Source organism: Somniosus microcephalus, unplaced genomic scaffold (assembly GCF_052327205.1).
Source record: "Somniosus microcephalus isolate GS21.2 unplaced genomic scaffold, FLI_Smic_1.0 unresolved_chr6, whole genome shotgun sequence".
In the NCBI taxonomy this organism is placed as follows: Eukaryota; Metazoa; Chordata; class Chondrichthyes; order Squaliformes; family Somniosidae; genus Somniosus; species Somniosus microcephalus.
Genome location: NW_028225184.1, coordinates 48681960 through 48705791, shown reverse-complemented (window position 1 = coordinate 48705791; position 23832 = coordinate 48681960). Strand labels below are relative to the sequence as shown.

The 23832-nt window shown below is 42.7% G+C and overlaps 1 protein-coding gene across 1 annotated transcript in view; it reads left to right on the top strand.

The window, feature by feature from the left end:
- The first annotated feature begins 2542 nt into the window (after positions 1–2542).
- Positions 2543–23832, top strand: part of LOC147087281 (Fc receptor-like protein 5) — a 68105-nt gene continuing 46815 nt past the window's right edge. Inside the window, exons 1-2 of the mRNA XM_085978143.1 lie at positions 2543–2685; positions 21896–21928. Coding sequence (XP_085834269.1) covers positions 2655–2685; positions 21896–21928 — 64 coding nt within the window. The 5' untranslated portion in view covers positions 2543–2654. The remainder of the gene's footprint in view (positions 2686–21895; positions 21929–23832) is intronic.

Genomic DNA, 23832 nt, shown 5'->3' with positions numbered 1-23832 from the left:
CCGTGGCTGAGAGGGTTGGTTGTGTGAGCCTAGTGAAATCTGCGAGTAGGCGGGCGTAGTTGTCATGCGCCGGGGCGGAGCAGGACCCGACGAGGGCTGGGCTGTTGCTCTGCTGGCAGGCCAGTGAAGTGAAAGTTGCTGCATCGATCAGGCGCCTGTCGCGGACGTCGACCAGGAGTCCGTGGGCGCAAAGAAAATAGGCGCGCAGCAAAGGATGTGCCACCGAGGCCATCACGAAATCCGACATAAATCGCTGGCCATTGAAACAAACCTCGGCCCGTCGCTTTCCGAAAGTAGCAATGGCTGCACCATTTGCCGCCACGAGGGGTGGGCTGCTGTGGCCTGCCTAAATGTCGAGCTGTGAGGCAGGAATTATGCTGCATTAGGCTCCGGTTTCGCAAAGGAATCTGCGCCCAGAAAGAGAGTCGGTTATGTACAGCAGCTTAACTGTGGTGCCAATGGCCATCGTGGTGGCGGGGGTGCGGTCAAGCGGGCCTAGGCGGTGGCCCGGGGCTGGTGCGTTGGGCTGGGCGGCCACCTTGGTTTGATCAAAAGAGCAGGGTGCTCTGCAGCGTTGGGGCTTGTGGCCAAAACGCGCGTGGTAGTAGCATAGTTCTGCGGCCTGGCGTGGCGGCGCGCGCTCGGTGGTGTCGTGGAGCCTCGCGGCTGCACAGCCGAGTTGGGCGATGGTGAAAACTTTGTCCGTGGCGGCTGCCAGTTGTACGCAGTCCTTGATCGGGGACCCCGCGAGGTCAGTCTGTACCTGCTGAGGAAGATGGCTGAGGAAAAGGGCCCGAAACAAAAGGCACTGCGGTACAGAGCCCAGGAGCGCAAGCATCCGGCTCATCAACTGGGTTGGGGTAGATTCGCCGAGGCCTGGTAGTCAGAGAAGCCTGCGGGCCCTCTCCTACTTGGACAGGCCATAAGCCTGCAGCAAGCGGCCCTTAATGATTGAGTACTTGCCGGTCTGTGGTTGGTTCCCCAGCAGGTCGAGAACTTCGGTGGTGGTAGAGCTTGCTAGTGCTGAGACTACGTGGAGGTACCTTTCTTCATCATCTTGAACCCTGCGAAGGGTGAATTGGGCCTCCGAGTGCGCGAACCAAGCTGGTGCTTAGTGTTCCCAGAAGGTGAGGTGCTTCAAGGACGCGGCGCCGGCCGACATCAAGCTGCTGCTGGTTGCCATCGGGTCGTTACTGGCCTCTGTTGGGCTGCGTGAGTCGGGGGCTTCGACGGTCGGCATCCAGGGTCACCAATGTGGGGGACTACAGTCTCCTGCGTAAAGAAATAGGCAACACAGCGAGCTACAATAAATAAGTTTTTACTCCAACTCTCACAACACAGTACTGAATTCGTGAAGCCCGCAAACCTGTGATGACTCACGGATTGGTCACCTGCTGGAACCTGATTGGTTTTCCTTCTATCAGCAGAAGGCAAGTCTGAACGTGCCTTATTCCTCTCAGCTTGCAACTGTCTTGCGGGGGGAGGGGAATACAGCAGTTAAAAGGGGATTTTATAGGTTTATCTACATACACACAGTGTTTCCCCAATGTGGCAACGCCACAAGCTCCTGTATATCACTCTAACTCTTTGGAGGCCTATAGAATACGCGAATACCGTCATCATACGCTCTTTGCTGCTGAACTCTAACCAAATGGATTATGTCATTGTCCCCTCAAGAACATCCACACTTTCCAACAGTACAATGTTTTCCTTAATCGGCACTGCCATCCCACCTCCCTTTTTTCATTTGCTCTCTTTTCTGAATTCCTTGTACCCTTGAATAATAAGTGTCCCGTCCTCACAGTTTTAATGGCACGTTTCCGTTCTTGCCACAACATCATATTGCCACACAGCTATTTTGATTTTAGCTCAAAAACGCTACTCACCACACGTTGAGAGTTTACGTACATGCATTCTAAACCCATCTCTGAATTTGTCATTGTCTTTTTTAGTCTGCTCCTACATAAAATTGTATTATTGCCGCCTCAAGTACTGTCTTCTCTAGTACTAGCTAACACAAGCACTCTTTTATGCACCTTATTCCTCTTTTCTACTTGAATATGCTGGTGCTCTTTTCCCTGCCAAGTTAGTGTAAATCCTCCCCAACAGCAATAACAAACCTCACCCCGAGATTAATGGACCGGAGTCTGTTGAGGTGCTCACAGGTGATGAGTTCATAATCCCACTTTAGGAAAGTTAAATCTTAAATTGGGGTAATTGATTAGTTGACGGCAGGAAAATAAACAGGAAACAACGGGAGGTCGTACATAGTCAACTAGATAATTAAGGTCCTTCAGGGAAGAGAATGATAGTAAACTGTTTGGGGTGAATTGTCACACCGCAGGGTGGAAAGAGGTGGTAGCGATTTTGCAGCCCGTTTTCAACCCTAATGATTGTTGTTGCCGGTTATTATTGTCTAATATTCAAATTTTGTAACGCTGGAGCTTGCAACGTTCCAATCCGTACTGCATTCCAGCTTGTAAACAAACTCAGTGCTGTTGCTTTAATTGTGGGGATGACCTCACTTCCTGCCAGCCTCTCTTTCTGCTCTCAGTGCCTCAACGCTTCCTGGTATGAACTTCTGCGAGGCGGAGCATAACAATCAGTCGCCGTTACTTACAGCTCTCATCTCTCAATTTAGCTCACACTAGAACATGGAGAGAGCCGCCATGTTAATGCTGTTTGGTGAGTCGTGATCAATTTAATACCTGCTTTGCTGGATTCTGGGTCTGCGAGGTAACTGAGTGGGCAAATGTAAGCAGGAGAGTGGGACTGAATCCGGTGGTGACCGATCTCCGGTAGTTCAGTGGATTAAAGCAACTCCTGGCAAACTAAGTGGACCACTTTAGATCGGCAATCTGTCAGAGTGGATATTTGTTTGTGCTGAATTCTCCATGAGTAACATTGAGACAGTGCAAGTGGTATTAGTTTTCGGGAGAGGTGAGAGATTTGCAGCGTCGGAGATCAGATATGCAATGTATCCACTCTCCCCAAGGGCAAAACAGAAAACCGCCGCCCTTACAGCCATGTTCCAGGGTGAGTCTCCTTCTTCACAAAGGAGAGGGGAAAGATAAGAGTAATTGAAATAAAACGGTTAAGAGTATGCCTGATAAATCACAATATCACCTGATGAGGTGTGCGGTTTCACAATGTTGTTCGGTTGACTTAAAGGTTCTTCTGTCGGTTCAGTAATGCCGGCTAATCTGTGGAAAAGAACAGGAATGTACCCGGTGGGCAAAGGAAGATGCTTTCTGGCCGGCACAGTCACAATGGATCGAATGGCTTCCTGTGCCGTACGTTTCCATGTTTCTACAATTTAGGAGGTTTGGAAAGAGTGAAGAACAATATTATCTGACAGTGGATATTACAGTAAATATATTTTTAGCACTGCCTTTGTTTCTGGGACACTTTTCTTTCCGTGAACATTCGAGTTGAAACCGCAGCCTTCCGTTTTCACACCTAACTGTTGCTACTTTTCTCTGCATGACTGAACATTGTCCATTTGTTTGCTTATTTTTCATTCTCTTTTCACACTTTCATCTCAATGTAAGGCGTTTTGTGATATTTGTGAGCCTGCGTGTACTGTCTGTGCAATTAAATGTTTCTGGTGAATATTTCGGGCAGCTTGCAGACCTAGAAATTTATTTTAACCCCTTTTCCTCATTCAGTCTGCAAGAGCTGAGCATCTGACTGTGATATTGATCTGCCCAGAGTGCGGACACTAATGTCCGCTAACAAATGCTGGGCTGCATCTGCCCTGCTGTGCTGATAATTTATCTCTTAGACTCCATTTTTTCAATCTCAATTTCCACCGTCAGTACCTCCATTCATTCCATAAGGGAGATTCCACGGTGGCCTTGCTATTCTTTTCCGTGCTATGGTCGATTGTGGAGATCAGTAAAAATGCTCAGTTTTTTCACACACACACCGCCCAGCTGCTTTCCTTTGTCTTTCAGTAATGGTTTCACTCAGTCACAAAATGGACCATGTGTGTATCTGTGCATCATTTACCATGGCTTTGTTTCTTCAAGGCAAAGGCACATCCTGATACCAGCCATGGATTTTTGAAATTGTTTACACATGGTCGTCTCGATAGGCCTTATTTATTTAGCCATTCAATCTTACAGTGCAGAAGAAAGACATTTAGTCCCAGGATCGAGGTTTTAACACATAACCATGCAAAATATGAAAGATTATATGGAATCTGATTCAATCACACTTTCAGGTAGTGTGTTCCAGATCTTAAAAAACCTCTGTGTCAAATCATTTCACCTCATCTCCGCTCTGGAACTTTAGCTGTTTATCTGAAATCTTTGAACTTTGCTTGCCGACAGTTTATCACTCCTTGCTCTATCAAAGCCCCATATATTGCTAATAACTCTGTTGTAAGGAGAGCAATTTCAGCTCCTCCAATGGATGGCACTCATACCTAGTATTATCCTGGAAACTTTCTCTGATCCCTCGCGAAGCACTTGAAATCATTTCTAAAATGCGGTGTTTAGAATTTTACACAATACTCCAGTTGAGGCCTAACCAGTAATTTGTGAATGTTTAGCTGGACTTCCTTGTTCATCTATTAAGTGCATCTTTTTCCAAAGCCAAATATCTCGTACACGCTCTTAACTGCCTCTTTAATTTGCCCTGCCACATTCAATGATCGGTCAGCATGTGCTCCCAGTTACCTTTGCTCTTTGACAACTTGAAGATATTGTCATTTGTATTATAATGCCTCGCCATGAAGTTTCTACCAAAGTGCTTCACTGCACTGTTAGCCACAGTAAATTCCAGCTGTCATAGTCTGCCCATTTCACCACTCTGTCTATTTCCTCCTGAATCTGCTGCTATCCAGCTCTCTATATATAACCTTGCCAAATTTTCCATCAGTGCAAAATTCGAAATGTTACCCCTTATACACAAGTCCAATTCATGTAGGTAGAACACGATTATCAATGGTCTTAATACCGCCCCTTGGAGGAATACCACTGCATATTTCCACACATTCAGTAAAACTTCCATTCACCACTGCTCACTCCCTCGTATCAATATATTATCGCCCCTATAATACCATGAGCCTCTGCAGTTCGGGTGATTCTGTTATGTGATACTTAATTGCAATTCCAGATATACAAAATCTACTGCACAACTTTCATCAGCCCTCAGGGATATTTCATCAAAAAACTCAATCAGGTTAGTCAAACACAATTATTCTTGAAAAAAGCTTGCTTCTGTAAGTGAGAACTTAATGTTGTCCTTGACAATGGTCTCCAGTAGTTTTCCCAGCACTGAAGGTGGACTGATTAGCCTGGCATTAACAGGTGTATCGCTCTCCCGGTTTTGAAGAGTCACGTGATATTTGCAATCCTTCATTCCTCTGGCGCGACTCCCATTTCCAAGGGGTTTTGTAAGATTGCGGTCAGAACTTCTGCTATCTCCTCAACCACTTCCCTCAGGAATGTAGGATACCTCCCATATGGATTGGCTGACATGTTAATGTAATTAACGCAATCTTATTTTTCATATTCTTTTTATGTATTTTATCCAATCCAGTAGATCTACTGCAAAAATGGACTCCATCCTCTTCCTATGTGAAGACGGATGCAAACTACTCATTCAGTACCTCAGTCATGCTCTCTGCGTGCACAAGAATATTTCCTCTTTTGACATTAATCGGCCCCACCATTCCTTTAAAATTTATTAAAGGTGTATATTACCCACTAATCTGTTTTCATGGGCTTCCTTTGCACTTCTTATATCGTTTTTACATTTCTGCCTGCACTCGCCCTATTCAACCTGGTGTTATGCTGCGTTCTGCAATTCACATTTGTCATAAGCCTCCTGAACTCCGCTTAGTGTAATCTCTATTCTGTTTCTCATCCAGGCACTCTAACTTTGGAAGCCCCATCTTTCCTCCTTATGGGCACATGCTTGCTTTGTACCGAGGAGAACAAATCCAGCTTCTCCAGCTTCTCCACATAACTGAAGTCCCTCATCCCTGGTACCATTCTGGTAAATGTTCTCTTAACTTTCTCTGCCATAAGGTGAACATTCCCAGCTTCACTGGTCTCTGCACATAACTGAGGTCCATCATCCCTTGTACCATTCTGTTTAATATTCCCTTAATCTTCTCTGCCATAAGGTGAACAATCCCAGCTTCACTAGTCTCTCCACATAACTGAAGTCCATCAGCCCTGCTACCTTTGTAGTTAATCTTCCCTTAACATTCTCTGTCAGAAGGTGAAAAATCCCAGATTCACTAGTCTCTCCAAAGAACTGAAGCCCATCATCCCTGGTACCATTCTTTTTAATATTCCCTTAACCTTCTCTGCCATAAGGTGAACAATCACAGCTTCACTGGTCTCTCCACATAACTGTTGTTCATCATCCCTGCTACCACTCTGGTTAATCTTCCATTAACCTTCTCTGCCTTAAGGTGAACAATCCCAGCTTCACTGGTCTCTGCACATAACTGAGGTCCATCATCCCTTGTACCATTCTGTTTAATATTCCCTTAATCTTCTCTGCCATAAGGTGAACAATCCCAGCTTCACTAGTCTCTCCACATAACTGAAGTCCATCAGCCCTGCTACCTTTGTAGTTAATCTTCCCTTAACATTCTCTGTCAGAAGGTGAACAATCCCAGATTCACTAGTCTCTCCAAAGAACTGAAGCCCATCATCCCTGGTACCATTCTTTTTAATATTCCCTTAACCTTCTCTGCCATAAGGTGAACAATCACAGCTTCACTGGTCTCTCCACATAACTGTTGTTCATCATCCCTGCTACCACTCTGGTTAATCTTCCATTAACCTTCTCTGCCTTAAGGTGAACAATCCCAGCTTCACTCGTCTCTCCACATAACCAAAGTTCATCATCCCTGCTACCACTCTGGTTATTCTTCCATTAACCTTCTCTGCCTTAAGGTGAACAATCCCAGCTTCACAAGTCTCTCCACATAAACGAAGTTCATCATCCCTGCTACCATTCTGGTTAATCTTCCATTCACCTTCTCTGCCTTAAGGTGAAAAATCCCAGCTTCATTAGTCTCTCCACATAACTGAAGTTCATCATCCCTTCTACCATTCTGGTTAATCTTCCATTCACCTTCTCTGTCATAAGGTGAAAAATCCCAGCTTCATTAGTCTCTCCACATAACTGAAGTTCATCATCCCTGCTACCATTCTGGTTATTCTTCCATTAACCTTCTCTGCCTTAAGGTGAACAATCCCAGCTTCACTAGTCTCTCCACATAACTGAAGTTCATCATCCCTGGTACCATTCTGGTAAATATTCACTTAACCTTCTCTGTCATAAGGTGAATAATCCCAGCATCTCAAGTCTTTCCACATAACTGAAGTTCATCATCCCTGCTACCATTCTAGTTAATCTTCCATTAACCTTCCATGCCATAATGTGAATCATTCCAGCTTCACTCGTCTCTCCACATAACTGAAGCTCATCATCCCTGCTACCATTCTGGTTAATCTTCGCTTAACCTTCTCTGCCATGAGGTCAACAAGCCCAGCTTCACTAATCTCGCCACATAACTGACGTCCATTATCCCTGCTACCATTCTGGTAAATTTTCCGTTTACCTTCTATGCCATAAGGTGGAAAATCCAAAATGCACTAGACTCTCCACATAACTGAATTCTGATTATCCTCCTGCAATTCTGGCAAATTTCCTCTGCACCGTTTACAAGGTTATCAGGTCCTTCCTAATGTGTGGTGGCCAGAATTGGACACAGTACTCCAGCTGAGGACTAACATGTGATTTACAAAGGTTTAGCATAACCCTTTTTCCTTTTATATATTATGTCGCTAATATTAAACAAAAGATATTAAAGATTTTTTTGACACATTGATCAACGAGTCCTGCCACCTTTAAATACTTTTCTATGTGCGCTCTGTTTCTGAACGCCCTGTAACATTTTATAATTTCCTATACACTGCCTCTCCTCTTTCGTCTGCCCAATTTCCAAAACTTTATATTTCTCTGTATTAAATGTCAGCTGCAATGTACCTGCCCATTTCACCAGTTTCTCTCTGTCCTCCGGAAGTCTGCTACTATTCAGCGCATTGCTTACTACATATTTCAGGTTTACTACTTTTCCAACCAAGCTGCAAGCTGACTTGCTTTTCAGATGAAAGAAATGGAGAATATAAAGCACTTGGCTTTCATGCACTTCCAAATGCAATTTAAAGTTTTTTATTTCAAAGTCGTTTAATTACTTTAAATTATTTGGACTCAGAAACAAACTACATTGATTGCAATGTTCAGTTGTATTTGCAGCACAATAGTTGTGTAGTAATCGTTTGTATATTTCTATTTCTTCCATTGTGTTTCTATATAATTCCCCTAATTTATAGTTTACGAGAGGTAAAGTGGAACATTTTCTCTTCATATATTTTACGAACATAAGAACATAAGAATAGGAGCAGAAATAGGGCATCCTGCCGTTCTCGCCTGATCCGTCATTGAACAAGATCTTGGCTGATCTTTGAACCCCACTGCACCTTCACGCATTATCCCCATACCCATTGATTCGCTTAATAACCAAAAAATGATCGATCATGGACTTGAATATATTAACGACAGAGCCTCCAAAGCCCTCTGGGGTAAAGATTTCCAAAAATTCACCACCTTCTGATTGAAGAAATTACTCCTCATCTCAGTCCTAAATGGCTGAGTATGTATTTATAGACTGTGAACCCTGGTTCTAGACGCCTCAGCCAGGGGAAACATCCTTCTTGCATTTACCCTGTCTAGCCCTGTAAGAATGGTATATATTTCAATGAGATTAGCTCTCATTCTTCTAAACTCTAGAGAATATAGGCCTAGTCTGCTCAATCTCTCCTCATAGGTCAATCCACCCATCCCAGGAATCAGTCTGTTGATACAACGTTGCAGTCCCTCTATGGAAAGTATATCCTGCCTTAGGTAAGGAGATCAAAACTGTACACAATTTGAAGGTTTGGTCTCACTGGGGCCCTATATAATTGCAATAAGTGTCTTGAATTCAATTTCATTAACAATTGAATGTCTGAGAATCATTCTGTTAGTGCACTTCTAATTGTAAATGTCAAAGCAGAATAGTGTAAATGTTTCAAATGGAAAATCTTGCAGGCCTATGAGGAAAAACATATGAGGGGGTCTAATGTTTTGGGCCTGAAAAAGAGCCAGGACAGGCACGAGGGGCCGAATGTCCTCTTGCTCCGCTGTCAGGCTCTGTGATTCGCTGATTCTATCTGTGGTGGTAAGCAAGGAATTAACTAATTATACGGTTAAACCACATCAGAGAGATTGTCACAGTGCATTTTCATTCAATATGTTTATCCTCATTCTTGGGTCTGATGCCGTTCCCTTACTGTCAGGGTTGAATTCCTCATTGTACGAGGTGACGCGCTTCTGACCTGTAACCAGCGGTTCTGTTGTCAGCATTTTCTTTCACTGTTAACCTCAGGCTGAAATAATTTCATCATCTATTTTTATCGGTAATTAAATCCACTTTTTATTTCCACACAGATTGCATCTGAACAACCCCAGCTTCTCTCATCCCTCCTCATAAATTAAGTGCATTTCCCTGGTATCATACTGACGAATCTGCACCTAGCCTTCTCTGCTCAAAGGAGAAAAAGTTAATCTTCTCTAGTCTCTCTTAATAACTGAAGTACTTCTTTCCCGGTATGTTTATGATAAATCTCCCCTTAACATTCTCTGCTCTAAGGAGACAAATCCAAGTGTCTCTAATCTCTCCGCATAACTGAAGTTGCTCAGGCCTGGTGCCATTCTGGTGAATCTCCAATTACACCTCTGCGCTCCAACGAGGACAATCCCCGCTGCTCTCATCTCACTACATAACTGAAGTCTGTAAGATCAAGACCATCAGTTCAGCTGCTAAATCACACAGTTCCCCTGATCACAACGCTCAAACAGTTCTGAGGCTTCGCCCTCTCTGAGCACTGATTCTGAGTCTTTCCCGAATGTCTCTCCTATCCCCACGCATGCTCTTCCCCTGTTTAGTTTGCCTGTGAATCCCATCACCTTGGCCTTGAACTTATTTTTAGTGAACAGCTGACCATCTGACTTATTTTCAGACCTTAAACAAGCTGATGTATTGAATTATTTTCACTTCAGTGACTGTAATGCTCTTGCAAAACAGCATTCTGTCTGATAGCATCCTCCGATTTATCCCATTCTGTTTGTGTGATGTCCCTAAGCACATCCCCTTTTCAAGTTTGGAAGTTGCTGGTGGAATATGAAATAACTATTTTTATTTTAATAATTGAATCAATTTGTACTAATAAACGACAGTATGGATTTCCAGTCGGCTGAAGCAACGCACACGGTGGTGGATTATACAAGAATTAATTAATTTTTCAGTTGAAATTGTATAAGAAAGATTGCCACAATGTATTTCTTTAAATGTGTTTAAACACATTCTCGGTTCTGAACCACTGTTCTTACTGTCAGGGGTTAAATTACTCTCTGTCCGAGGTGAAGCGATTCAGAGCTGAAACCATAGGCTTCTGTTTACAGCATTTACTGTTACTGTGAAATTCAGCCTGAGAATTAAATAGAATTACATTGCAATAACAGCACAGAGACAAGGCCATTCGGCACCAAAAGGTCTATGCCATTGATTATACTCCACATCAGACACCTCCCAATCTATTCAGATGACACTATCAGCATATTCTCCTATTCTTAACTCCCTCATGTTACCAAATAGTTTCAAATTAAATGCATCTATGTTATTCACCGCAACTGCACCATGTGATCCCATTTTCCTTATTGTGTCCAATCACTGCATGAACAATTGTCTCGTAAACGCCTTATTGGATAAATTGAACTAAGTCATCATCTCTCGGTTTGAAAAAGCACGGTTTAAATTGTTACTGGACTTAATTTGGAGAATAGTGTTTATTGTCAGGAGAATAGTGGAGGATACTGATCGCCCGATAGCTCAGTTAGTGCCTGCAGTGCAGACCTAAGAAGTACATAAAAGTAAGACCGAATGGTCAACATCGGCTCCTTGCTGAGTTCCCTGATCTCCAACAAGCGGATACTGGCGCTACCATTCAGCTCAGTGCTCCGAGGACAGTGAAGGAAGCCTCTGCCAAAAGTCGTGATGCAGCACTTTGATATCTGTTGCCTGCTGCAGAGCGAGCATGCGCGGTAGGAGGGTAAAGTTCTGCCGGGCTCACCACTGCTGACCTCAGGTCAAGCAACCCACTCAGTGTCTGCACTCAAACATGAACAGATAATGCCGGGGGTATTGGACACTTCGCGAGAGAAACTGAATTTATAATACAGTCACTGTATATTATACTAAATATATTGTAGTTGTCTCGCTTGTTTTGAGACACTGTTCTTTCTGCGAGCAGCTTTGTTCCTCTTTCTTTGAACTGAAGCTCCTTCGAGTTGAAACCGCTGACTTCCGTTTTCACACCTAACTGCTGCTGCTGTTCTCTGCAGTATTTAGCATTTCCCTTTGTTTGCTTATTTTTCATTCTCTTTAGCATCTTGCCTCTCAACTTCAGGCACGTTTTGCTATCATTGAGCGTGTGTATACTGCCTGCATATCTAAATCTTTCTGGTGAATAATTCAGGCAGCTTTCAGATATAAGAGTTTATTTCAATTCCATTTCCTCATTCAGACTGCTGGAACTGAGCATATCACTGAGAAACAGATCTGAACAGTGGGCTGAGACGAATGTCCTTCAAGCAATACAATGCTGCAGCTGCCTTTGGTGCTCAGAATTTAGACTTTATCTCTTAAACTCAATTTTATCCCAATCTGAATTCCTACCGTTACTGCCTCCATCTAATCCATAATGGAGATTCCACGACAGCATTGTGTTTTGTGGTATGGTCGCATGTGGAAATCTGTAAAGATGCTCATTATTTGTACACAGACTCCACCCAGGTGCTTGCTTTGTCTTTAAATGATGGTTTCACACCATTAAAAATTGACCATTTTTGTATCTGTGCATCCCTTAATGGTGTTTTGCTCCTTTAAGGCAAATACACATCTTGATCCTAGCCATGGATTATTGGAATAGTTTACACTATGTCGTTTCGATAGAACTTATTTAGTTAGAGTCATTTTCTCTTAAAGTGCAGAAGGGGGACATTTAGTCCCAGGTTCGAACATTTAGACCATAAACAGGCAAATTAGTGCTCTTCAAATACATGTCCAATGGTCTTATGAAAGTTTCTATGGAATCTGATTTCACCAGGCTTTCAGTTGGTGTGTTCCAGATCTTCACCCTCTGTGCCAAATCATTTCACCTCATCTCCCCTCTGCACCTTCAGTAAATTATCAGAAATCTTTGAGATTTGTTTGTGGACTGTTTATCGCTCCTTGCTCTATCAATGCCCTATATTATTGCCAATACCTCTATTGCGCCTCCCATTAAAATGTTCTGTGAGGAGAGCAAATCCAGTTCCTGCAATGGGTGGCCCTCATGCATACAATTATCCTGGAAAATTTATCTTATCCTCCCGAAGCACTTGACATCATTCCAAAAGTGTGGTGCTTAGAATTGTACACAATACTCCAGTTGAGACCTGTTTGTAAATATTTAGCATGACTTTTGTGTTCCTCTATTTAGTGCGTCTTTGTATCAAAGCCAATTATCACATACACGGTCATAGTGGCCTTATCTACTTGTCCTGCCACCTTCGATGATTTGTGAGTATGTTCCCCCAATACACTTTTGTTCTTTTACCCCTTGAAGATATTGTCATTTATATTATACTGCCTCGCCATGTTGTTTCTCCCAAAGTGCTTCACTGCACAGTTAGCCGCAGTAAATTGCATCTGGCATAGTCTGCCCATTTCACCACTCTGACTATATCCTCCTGAAGTCTGCTGCTATCCAGATCACTACCGACAACGTTGCTACATTTTTTCATCAGACGGAATATTGGAAATGTTACCCCTTACACCCAAGTCGAGGTAATTTCTATATAATAATATAACCAATGGTGCTATTGCCAACCCCTGGGGGATACCACTGTGTAATTCCACACAATCAGTGAAACATCCGTCCATCACTACTCTCTGCCTCTTATCCCTTAGACAATTACCTACTCAATTTACCATCCTGCCTATACTGTCATCTGCTTCTACATTTCGCATCTGTTATGTCATATTAATTGAAATTCCAGATATACAAAATCGGCTGCATGACCTGTTTGTTATTGCTTCAAAAAACTCAGTCAAGTTAGTCAAACATGATATTTCTTGAACAGCTCCAAGTTGACTGTTCCTTTTTACACCATGCTTCTGTAAGTCAGACTTAATATTGTCCTTAACAATGGTCTCCAGTAGTTTTCCCACCACTGAAAGTAGACTGATTAGCCTGGCATTAACCGGTATATCTCTCGCCACTTTTTTGAACAGTCACATGATATTTGCAATGATTCAGTCCTTGGGCACCACTCTGATTTCCAAGGAGCTTTGCAAAATCGTGGTCAGAACTTCAGCTATCTCCTCCACTACTTCCCTCAGCAATGTAGCATACATTCCATATGGATCGTGCGAATTGTTAATGTAAATATCGGCAACTTATTTTCTACATCCTTGCTATCTATTTTATCCTATCCAGTACATCTACTGCAACATTAACTTCATCATCTTCCTAAGTGAAGATAGCTGCAAACTATTCATTCAGTACCCCAGTCATGCTCTCTGCCTCCACAAGAATCTTTCCTCTTTTGACATTAATCGGCCCCAACATTACTTTAATGTGCTTATAAATGATACATTTTACCCGCTAATTTGTTTCCATTTGCTCCCCTTTCCCTTCTTATGTAATTTTTCAATTTCCGCCTGCACTCTCCCTATTCTACCTAGTGTTCTGCTGTATTCTGCAATTGACATTTGTCATAATTTAATTTAACCTCCATTGTCTTTCTCATCCAAGCATTATAGCTTTGGAAGCCCCATATTTCCTCCTTATGGGTACACGCTTGCTTTGTACCGAGGAGAACAATCACAGCTTCTCCGCTCTCTCCACATAACTCAAGTCCATCATCCCTGGTACCATTCTGGTAAATCTTCCTTTAACCTTCTCTACCGTCAGGGGAACAATCCCAGCTTCACCAGTCTCTCCACATAACTAACTTCTGTCAATCTTTCTACCATTCTGCTAAATTTCCTCTGCATCATTTATAAGGTCATGAGATCCTTCCTAATGTGTGGTGGCCATAATTGGACACAATGCTCCAGCTGAGGCCTAACCTGTGATTTACAAAGGTTTAGCAAACCTCCTTCCTTTTGTATTTATGTCTCTACTATTAAAGCAATAGATCTTAAAGGTTGTTTTAACATATTGATCAATAGGTCCTGCCACCTTTAAAGATTTGTGAATGTGCGCTCTGATTCGGAACGCCCTGTAATATATTTTAATTTCCTATACATTGTCTCTCCTCATTCGTCTACCTAAATTCCATCACTTCAGATTTCACTACCTTAAATGTACCTGCCCACTTCACAACACTGTCTCTATTCCGAAGTCTGCTGCTATCCCCCTCACTGTTTACTACAATTTAAAGTTTACTGCATTTCCAACCAAGCTCCAAGCTGACTTGATTTTCAGTTGAATGAAATGGTGAATATAAAACACATGGATTTCATTCACGTCAAAATTGAGTTTTATTCTTGTTGTTTCAAAGTCGGCTAATTTCTTTAAATTAATTGGACTCAGAAACAAACTACATTGATTTCAATGCACAGTTACATTTGCCGCACAATACAGGGTTATTAGGCGGAGTGTATCATTCTATTTCATCCATTGTGTTTGTATATAATACCACTAAATTTACAGTTTACGAGATGTAAAGTGGAATATTATCTCTAAATGTATATTAAGAACATAAAAACATACGAAATAGGAGCAGGAGTAGGACATCTAACATTCCAGCACTATCCCTAAACACCATGATTCAATTAATATCCAAAGATTAATCGATATTCGGCTTGGATATAATTAACGACTGAGCCACCACAGCCCACTGGCGTACAGAAATCCAAAGATTCACCACCCTTTGAGTGAAGAAATGTCTCCTCACCTCTGTCTTAAATGGCCGACCCATTATTCTGAGACTGTGGCCCCTGGGTCTAGACGGCCCAGCCAGGGGAAACATCCTTCCTGCATCTACCCTGTCAAGCCCTTTAAGAATTTTATATATTTCCATGAGATCACCTCTCATTCTTCTAAATTCTAGAGAAAATAGGCCTAGACTACTCAGTCTCTCCTCATAGGACAATCCCCCCATCCCAGGAATCAGTCTGTTGAACCATCGTTGCACTCCCTCTATGGAACTCTAATTGTAACTTTCAAAATGGAATGGGGTAAATGATCCAAAGTGAAAAACTTGCAGGACGTTGAAGAAAAAATATATGAGTGGGACGAATGTGATTGGTCTGTCAAAGAGTCAGCACAGACACGATGGTGCTGTGGTTCCAGTGCTGCTGGAATGTTCTGTAATTTGCTGATTCTATCTGTGGTGGTAAACACAGAATTAATTAATTATGTGGCCTGAAACATAAAAGAAATATTGTCAAAATGTATTTTCCTCCTTAAATTCATTTCCTCATTGTCCGAGTTAAAGTGCTTCTGAGCTGACACAATAGGTTTCTGTTTTCAACATTTTCTTTCAGTGTTAGCTTTAGCCTGAAATATTTTCAAAAACTATTTTTAACTGTATTTAAATCCACTTCTTAGTTCCTCGCAGACTGCACCAGAACAACTTCAGCTTCTCTCATCTCTCCTCATAACTGAAGCCCCTTTCCCCAGGAATCATACAACTAAATCTCCACCTAGCCTTCTCTGCTCTAAGGAGATCAACGTAAATCTCAAGTCTCTCCTCATAACTGAAATCCTTCATTCCCGGTATTTTTATGTTAAATTTCCACTTAATATTCACTGCTCTAATGACAGAAATCCAAGTCATTCTGGTGAATTTCCGCTTAAACCTCTGTGCTCTAAGGAGAACAATCCCAGCTTCTCTAATCTCTCTACAAAGCTGAAGTCTCTAAGATCAAGTCCATCAGTTCAGATGCTACATCACACAATTCCCCTGGTCACGACGTTCAAACACCTGAGGCTCCGCCCTCTCTGAGCTCTGATTCTGCATCTTTCCTTAATGTCTCTCCTATCCCCACACATGCACTTCTCCTGTTTAATGTGCCTGTGAAACCCACCACCTTGGCCTTGAACTTATGTTAGTGAACAGCTGACCATCTAACTTCCTTTCAGGCCTTAAACAAGCTGAAGTATCGAATTATCGCAAAACTGCATTGTGCCTGATAGTATCCTCCGATTTATCCCATTCTGTTTCTGTGATGTCCCTCAACACATCTGCTTTTATACAGGTTACAAGATGCTAGTGGAATATGAAACAGCTTTTTTATTTTATTAAATTGACTTGAATTGAATTGCACAAATAAATGACAGTATGGCGTTTCAGTCTGCTACTCCATCACACATGGTGGTGGTTATAGAGTCATAGAGTCATAGAGTTTTGCAGCACAGAAAGAGGCCCTTCGGCCCATCGTGTCTGCGCCACCCATCCATCCCTGTCCAGTCTAATCCCATTTTCCAGCATTTGGTCCATAGCCTTGTATGCAATGGCATTTCAAGTGCTCATCCAAATGCTTCTTGAATGTTGTGAGGGTTCCTGGCTCTACCACCCTTTCAGGCATTGAGTTCCATATTCCAACCACCCTCTGGGTGAAAAAGTTCCTCCTCAAATCCCCTCTAAATCTCCTGCCCCTTACCCTGAATCTATGCCCCGTTGTTATTGACCCCCCCACTAAGGGGATAAGTTCCTATTTATCTACCCTATCTATGCCCCTCATCATTTTGTACACCTCAATCAGGTCCCCCCTCAGCCTTCTCTGCTCCAAGGAAAACAACCCCAGCCTGTCCAGCCTCTCTTCACAGCTGAGGCGCTCCATCCCAGGTAACATCCTGGTGAATCTTCTCTGCACCCTCTCCAAAGCAATCACATCCATCCTATAGTGAGGCGACCAGAACTGCACACAGTACTCCAGCTGTGGCCTCACCAGCGTTTTGTACAGCTCCATCATAACCTCCCTGCTCTTATATTCTATGCCTGGGCTAATAAAGGCAAGTATCCCATATGCCTTTTTAACCACCTTATCTAACTGCTCCGCTGCCTTCAGGGATCTATGTACATGTACACCAAGGTCCCTCTGACCCTCTGTACTTCCTAGGGTCCTACCACTCATTGTGTATTCCCTTGCCTTATTTGTCCGTCCAAAATGCATCACCTCGCACTTTTCAGGGTTAAATTCCATTTGCCACTTTTCCGCCCATCTGACCAACCCGTTTATATCGTCCTGTAGCCGGAGGCTTTCCTCCTCGCAATTTACCACCCCACCAATTTTCCTGTCATCTGCGAACTTACTGATCATACCTTTTACATTCTCATCCAAATCATTTATGTAGATCACGAACAACAAGGGACCCAGCACCGATCCCTGAGGTACCCCACTGGACACAGGCTTCCAGTCACAAAAGCAACCATCAACCATCACCCTCTGCCTCCTGCCACTCAGCCAGTTTAGGATCCAACGCGCCAAGGCACCCTGGATCCCATGGGCTCTTACCTTCTTAACCAGTCTCCTATGCGGGACTTTGTCAAAAGCTTTACTGAAGTCCATGTAAACCACATCCACAGCATTTCCCTCATCCACCCCACTAGTCACCCCCTCGAAAAATTCGATCAGATTTGTCAGACATGATTTACCCTTGACAAAGCCATGCTGACTATCCCCGATTAATCCTTGCCTCTCCAAGTGGAGATTAATTTTGTCCCTCAGAATTTTTTACAATAATTTCCCCACCACAGATGTTAGACTCACTGGCCTGTAATTCCCTGGTTTATCCCTGCTACCCTTCTTGAATAATGGTACAACGTTAGCTGTTCTCCAGTCCTCTGGTACATCCCCTGTGGCCAGAGAGGTTCTGAAAATTAGTGTCAGAGCCCCTGCAATCTCCTCCCTTGCCTCCCACAGCAGCCTGGGATGCATCTCGTCCGGGCCTGGGGATTTATCCACGTTTTGGCCTGCTTAAACCGCTAGCCTCTGCTCCCTCTCGATGCTAATATGTTCAAATATGTCACAGTCCCCTTGCCCGATTTCTATGTCTGCATCGTCTTTCTCCATAGTGAACACAGATGCAAAAAATTCATTTAAAACCCCGCCTACATCCTCTGGCTCTACACACAGATTGCCACTTTGGTCCCTAATGGTCCCTACCCTTTCCCTGGTTATCCTCTTGCCCTTAATATACTTATAAAACATCTTAGGATGTTCCTTTATTTTGCTCGCCAGTGTTATTTCATGGCCCCTCCTCGCCCTCCTAATTTCTTTTATAAATATGCCCCTGCACTTTTTATACTCCTCTAGGGCTTCCTCTGTCTTTAGTCTTTTGTAACTGCCAAAAGCCCCCCTTTTATTTCTAATGCATTTTTGTATATCCCTTGTCATCCAAGGTTCCCTTTGCTTGTTGGTCCCACCCTTGACCTTTACAGGAACATGTTGACGTTGTACTCATTCAATTTCCCTTCTGAAAGTCTCCCATTGTTTTGATGTGGATTTTCCTATTAGTAGCTGCTCCCAGTCCACTTTGGCCAGATCCTGCCTTATCATATTAAAATCGGCCTTCCCCCAATTTAGAACCCTTATTTCCGGGCCGTCTTTGTCTTTTTCCATGACCACCTTAAATCTCACTGAATTATGGTCACTGTCGCCAAAATGCTCCCCTATTGACACTTCCACCACTTGCCCGGCTACATTCCCCAGAATTAGGTCCAGTACCGCCCCCTCTCTTGTAGGACTTTCTACATGTTGGCTCAAAAAGCTCTCCTGGTTGCACTTTAAGAATTCTGCACCCTCTAAGCCTTTCACACTCTGACTGTCCCAATTTATATTGGGGAAGTTGAAATCCCCCACTATTATTACCCTATTATTTTCGCACTTTTCTGAGATTTGCCTACATATCTATTCCTCTAACTCCCCCCGACTGTTTGGGGGCCTATAGTACACTCCCAGCAAAGTGCTTGCCCCCTTTTTGTTTTTAAGTTCCACCCATATGGCCTCATTGGAGGAACCCGCTAATATATCATCCCTCCTTACAGCAGTAATTGACTCCTTAATTATTATCCAATAATTAAGAACATAAGAACATAAGTACATAAGAAATAGGAGCAGGAGTAGGCCAATCGGCCCCTCCAGCCTGCTCCGCCATTCAATAAGATCATGGCTGATCTGATCCTAACCGCCAATCCACTATCACAGAACCATCTCCTGAATCTAACAAAATTTGACACACGAAATAGGAGCAGGATCAGGCTACACGGCCCCTGGGCCCGCTCCGCTACCCACAGGGCCATGACCGATCCGAACCTAGACTCATGTCCAAATTCCTGCCCGCTCCCCGTAACCCTTAATTCCCTTTACTTCTAGGAAACTGTCTATTTCTGTTTTAAATTTATGTAATGATGTAGCTTCTACAGCTTTTTGGGGCAGCATATTCCATGGACCTACCACCCTCTGAGTGAAGTAGTTCCTCCTCATCTCAGTTTTGAAAGAGCAGCCCCTTATTCTAAGACTATGCCCCCTAGTTCTAGTTTCACCCATCATCGGGAACATCTTCCCTGCATCCACCCGATCCAACCCCTTCACAATCTTATATGCTTCAATAAGATCGCCTCTCATTCTTCTGAACTCCAATGAGTAGAGTCCCAATCTACTGAACCTCTCCTCATATGTACATCCCCACATCCCCGGGATTAACCGAGTGAACCTTCTTTGTACTGACTCGAGAGCAAGTATGTCCTTTCACAATTATGGACACCAATTAATGAATTATACGGTTGAAAGTGTATAAGAAAGATTGCCACAAAATACTTTTTCGAAGTGTATATATACATTCTTGATTCTGATGTATTGTACTTACTGTCAGGGGTTAACATACTACCTGCCAATGGAGAAATGCTTCAGAGCAGAAACCACAGGCTTCCGTTTACAGCATTTGCTGTCATTGTTAATTTCAGCCTGAAATTAAATAGATTTACATGGAAATAAAAGCACAGAGACAAGGCCATTCGGCCCCAACAGGTCTACACAACACCAGCCACCTCGCAATCGAATTCAGATGACACTATCAACATATCCTCCTATTCCTTTTTCCCTCATTTTAGCAACTAGTTTCATCTTAAATGCATCTATGCTATTCACCGGAACTACACCATGTGGTCCCATTTTCCACATTGTGTCCACTCTCTGGGTGTTGATGGGTCTCCTAATCTCCTTTTTGGAAAAGTTGAAGTAAATGATCATCTCTCGGTTTTATACGGCACTTTTTAATTTGTTACTGGAATGGATTTGGAGAATTGTGTATATTGTCAGGAGAATAGTGGAGCATATTGGTCTCCTGATAGCTCAGTAAGTGCCTGCAGTGCAGAGCTAAGAAATAAATCATAGTAAGACCGAATGATTAACATCCGCTCCTTGCTGTGTTCCCTGATCTCCAACAAGCGGAGGTACTGGCGCTACCATTCAGCTTAATGCTCCGAGGCCACTGAAGGAAGCCTCGGCCAAATGTCGTGATGTAGCTCTTTGATACCTGTTGCCTGCTGCAGAGCGAGCATGTGCGGTAGGAGGTTAAAGTTCTGCCGGGCTCACCACTGCTGAACTCGCGTCAAGCAACCCACTCAGTGTCTGCACTCAAACATGAACAGATAATGCCGGGGGCATTAAAGATTTCGAGAGAGAAACTGGATGAGAATGATTTTAACACAGTCACTGTATATTGTAGTAAATATATTTTAGTATTTTCTTTGGTTCTGAGACTTTGTTCTTTCTGTGAGCAGCTAAGTGCCGCTTTTTATGAATTAAAGCTCCTTCGGCTTGAAACCGCAGGCTTCCGTTTTCACACCTAACTGCTGCTACTGTTGTCTGCAGTACTGACCATTTTCCTTTATTTGATTATACTTCTTTCTCTTTTCCGTCTTGCATCACAATTTTAGGTGCTCTTTGATATAGTTGAGCGTCTGTGTACTGTCTGTACAACTAATGCTTTCTGGTGAATAATTCAGGCAGCTTTCAGATCCAGGAATGTATTTTAATTCCATTTCCTCATTCAGTCTGCTGGAGCTGAGCATATCACTGAGACAGAGATCTGCACAGTGCGCGGAGACTAATACACTACTAAGACACAGAGCTGCATTAACCTCTTAATCAACAACGTCTCCAAACAAAATTGCCACTGGTAATGCCTGAATCCATTCAATAATGGAGCTCCGGCTCTGCCATTGCCATTCTGTATCGTGGTGTAGCCGCATGTGGAGATCTGTAAAGATGCTCAGTGTTTGCACCCACATTCCATGCAGTTGCATTCATTTGTCTTTCAGTGCCGTTGTCACAAAGCCACAAAATGGATCTGTTATCATTTCACGTGTTTTGTGTCATTAGGCCCAAGGGCACATTTTGTTAATTGCCGTGCATTATTGGAATTAGATGCAAATGAACATCTCGGTAGAATTTCTTCAGTCACGGTGGGTGAATCTATAACAAGGAGCAGGATATCTAAACTGATGCTAAATAATTTGGAGTGAAAACTGGAAATACTTTCTCACACAAAGTGTAGTGTAAATCTGGAACTCTCTGTAATTAGTGTCTGCCTACATTATGTGTTCATGTACTGGAGCGGGAGTTGAAGTAAAAGGAGCCAGAATATCACCAACTCAGTTACACTGTGAAATGTCCATAAAACAATACACGGCAGTCAGTCAGTATATTCAGCCGCTAAAGGTTTTGGTGTTTGAGTAACTGATTCATGTTCTCTCTTTTTAGTGGTTTTTGGGGCTCGGAGAATCGTTTCTCAAGGTTAGTGTCGACGCTTTTCTCTAATATAATGAAATTGAGCAATTAAATATCAAACTGCTCAATAAATGAATTTGTTATTATGTAATTGAAATTCATTGCTGTAATGCATCATCTTGTGAAGTTTGTAGCAGTAATGCATGTCTGCATCTCAGTAGCTTTCATTGCTCAGGTACTATGAGAGATGTCTTTATTTTCTAACATTTTGGTCAGCGATTCAAGGAAAAGTACAATAAATATAGGAAGACATATCTAGGTTCAATATACGTAAAAAAATGGTGATGGAGAAGATAATGACATCAAAGATAGAAAAAAATTCCAGGACCCGAGTGTTTCTACCCGATGGGCGTGTGGCGGGAGGGGTGGGGGAGGTTAATATGACTAGGTGAGGAAATTGCTGATGTGTTAGTCATGAACTTGCAAAAGTCTCTCGATTGATGAATTGGCCAATTCGATTGGAAACTAACAGGCACTGTTTATTTACGACGGGAGGAGAGATGAACTTGAAAATTTTTGGCCCATCAGTCTACATCAGTTTTGGGGAATGCACTACAATCTATTATTAGGAACAGCGTGACTGAGCATTTGGAGAGACATGAACTGACCAGAGAGATCCAGCATGGATTTGTAAAGTGCAAATCACATCTATCGAACCAATTGTTATTTTGAGAAGGTACATAATTGGAGTTAAACAACTGTCTATGAGTGCTATTTATAGGGACATCCAGAAGGCATTCGAGTAGCCATGCGTGCAATTGAAGGCAACGTATTGAATTGGAAATGAAATGGTTATTTTGTTGGAGAGAGTTAGTAGGGATAATGGCTCTGAACTCACATTGGCAGGATGTGAATAATGGTGTCCCCGGGGATCTGTACTGGGAACTCAGCTTTTCACCATATTTATAACTGACTTGGATGAAGGAATAGAGAGCCATATATCAAATTTCGCTGGCGAAAATAAGTTAGGTTGCACAGTACATAATGCACACGTGAGCAAAAAGTTGTAAAGGGACATTGTTTGATTGGGTGAGCGGGAAGACAGTAGCAGATGGAATTTAAAGAGAGAAAGTGTGAGTGCTTTCCCTTTGGACGTACAAACAAGATTCTTCGATTTTCTAATTGCTAAAAAGCTCGGGAAATTGGAAACATGGAGTGAATTAAAGGTCGAAGTACAGGGATAGCTAAAATCTAGTGGAGAGGTACAGATAATTACAAAGTTTAATGGAATAATGTGTTTCATCTCAAGAGAGCTGGAATACGTGGCGGTGGAAGTTAAGTTAGAGCTGTACAGAGTCTGGCTAGACCCCATCTGGAGTAACTGGAGCTGTACAGAGCTATGGCTAGACCCCGTCTGGAGTAACTGCATTATGATCAGGGAAGCGGGCCTCAGGAAGGATATAATGGCCCAACAATTGCATCGGGCGCATAGATACAGATATAGAGATGCAGAGAATGGATAGTTGCTCCTTGGCGATGCAGAGTTGTGTGCCACGTATGACATCACTAAGGCCAGGAGTGCAGCGTACATCCTCTGCGTAAGGGAAGAAACACCCATAAATTCTGTTAAAGATAAACCACGCCCAGAAAAGGCTCTTTCAGTCTCTTCAATTGACACTATTTTTTCAAAACTTATCAAAACTTATAAAAAAAGATAGTTTATCTGGTCTTACTTCATATATCAATCCTTTGTTTTATGCTTTCATCCAGACCCACAATCTATTAGTCCCTTTGGATACAACTTCCTTTTTTGATCCTCAGTAAAGGGCTAAAATTGTCCTTTATCTCTTACAGGTAATGTTGTTGAACTTCAGAAAGAGATTCCCAACCATATATTCAAAGTTAATTTTCAGTATTAAATATATTATTCATACCTCATTTAGGCTGGTAATAAACAAATCTATTCTCCA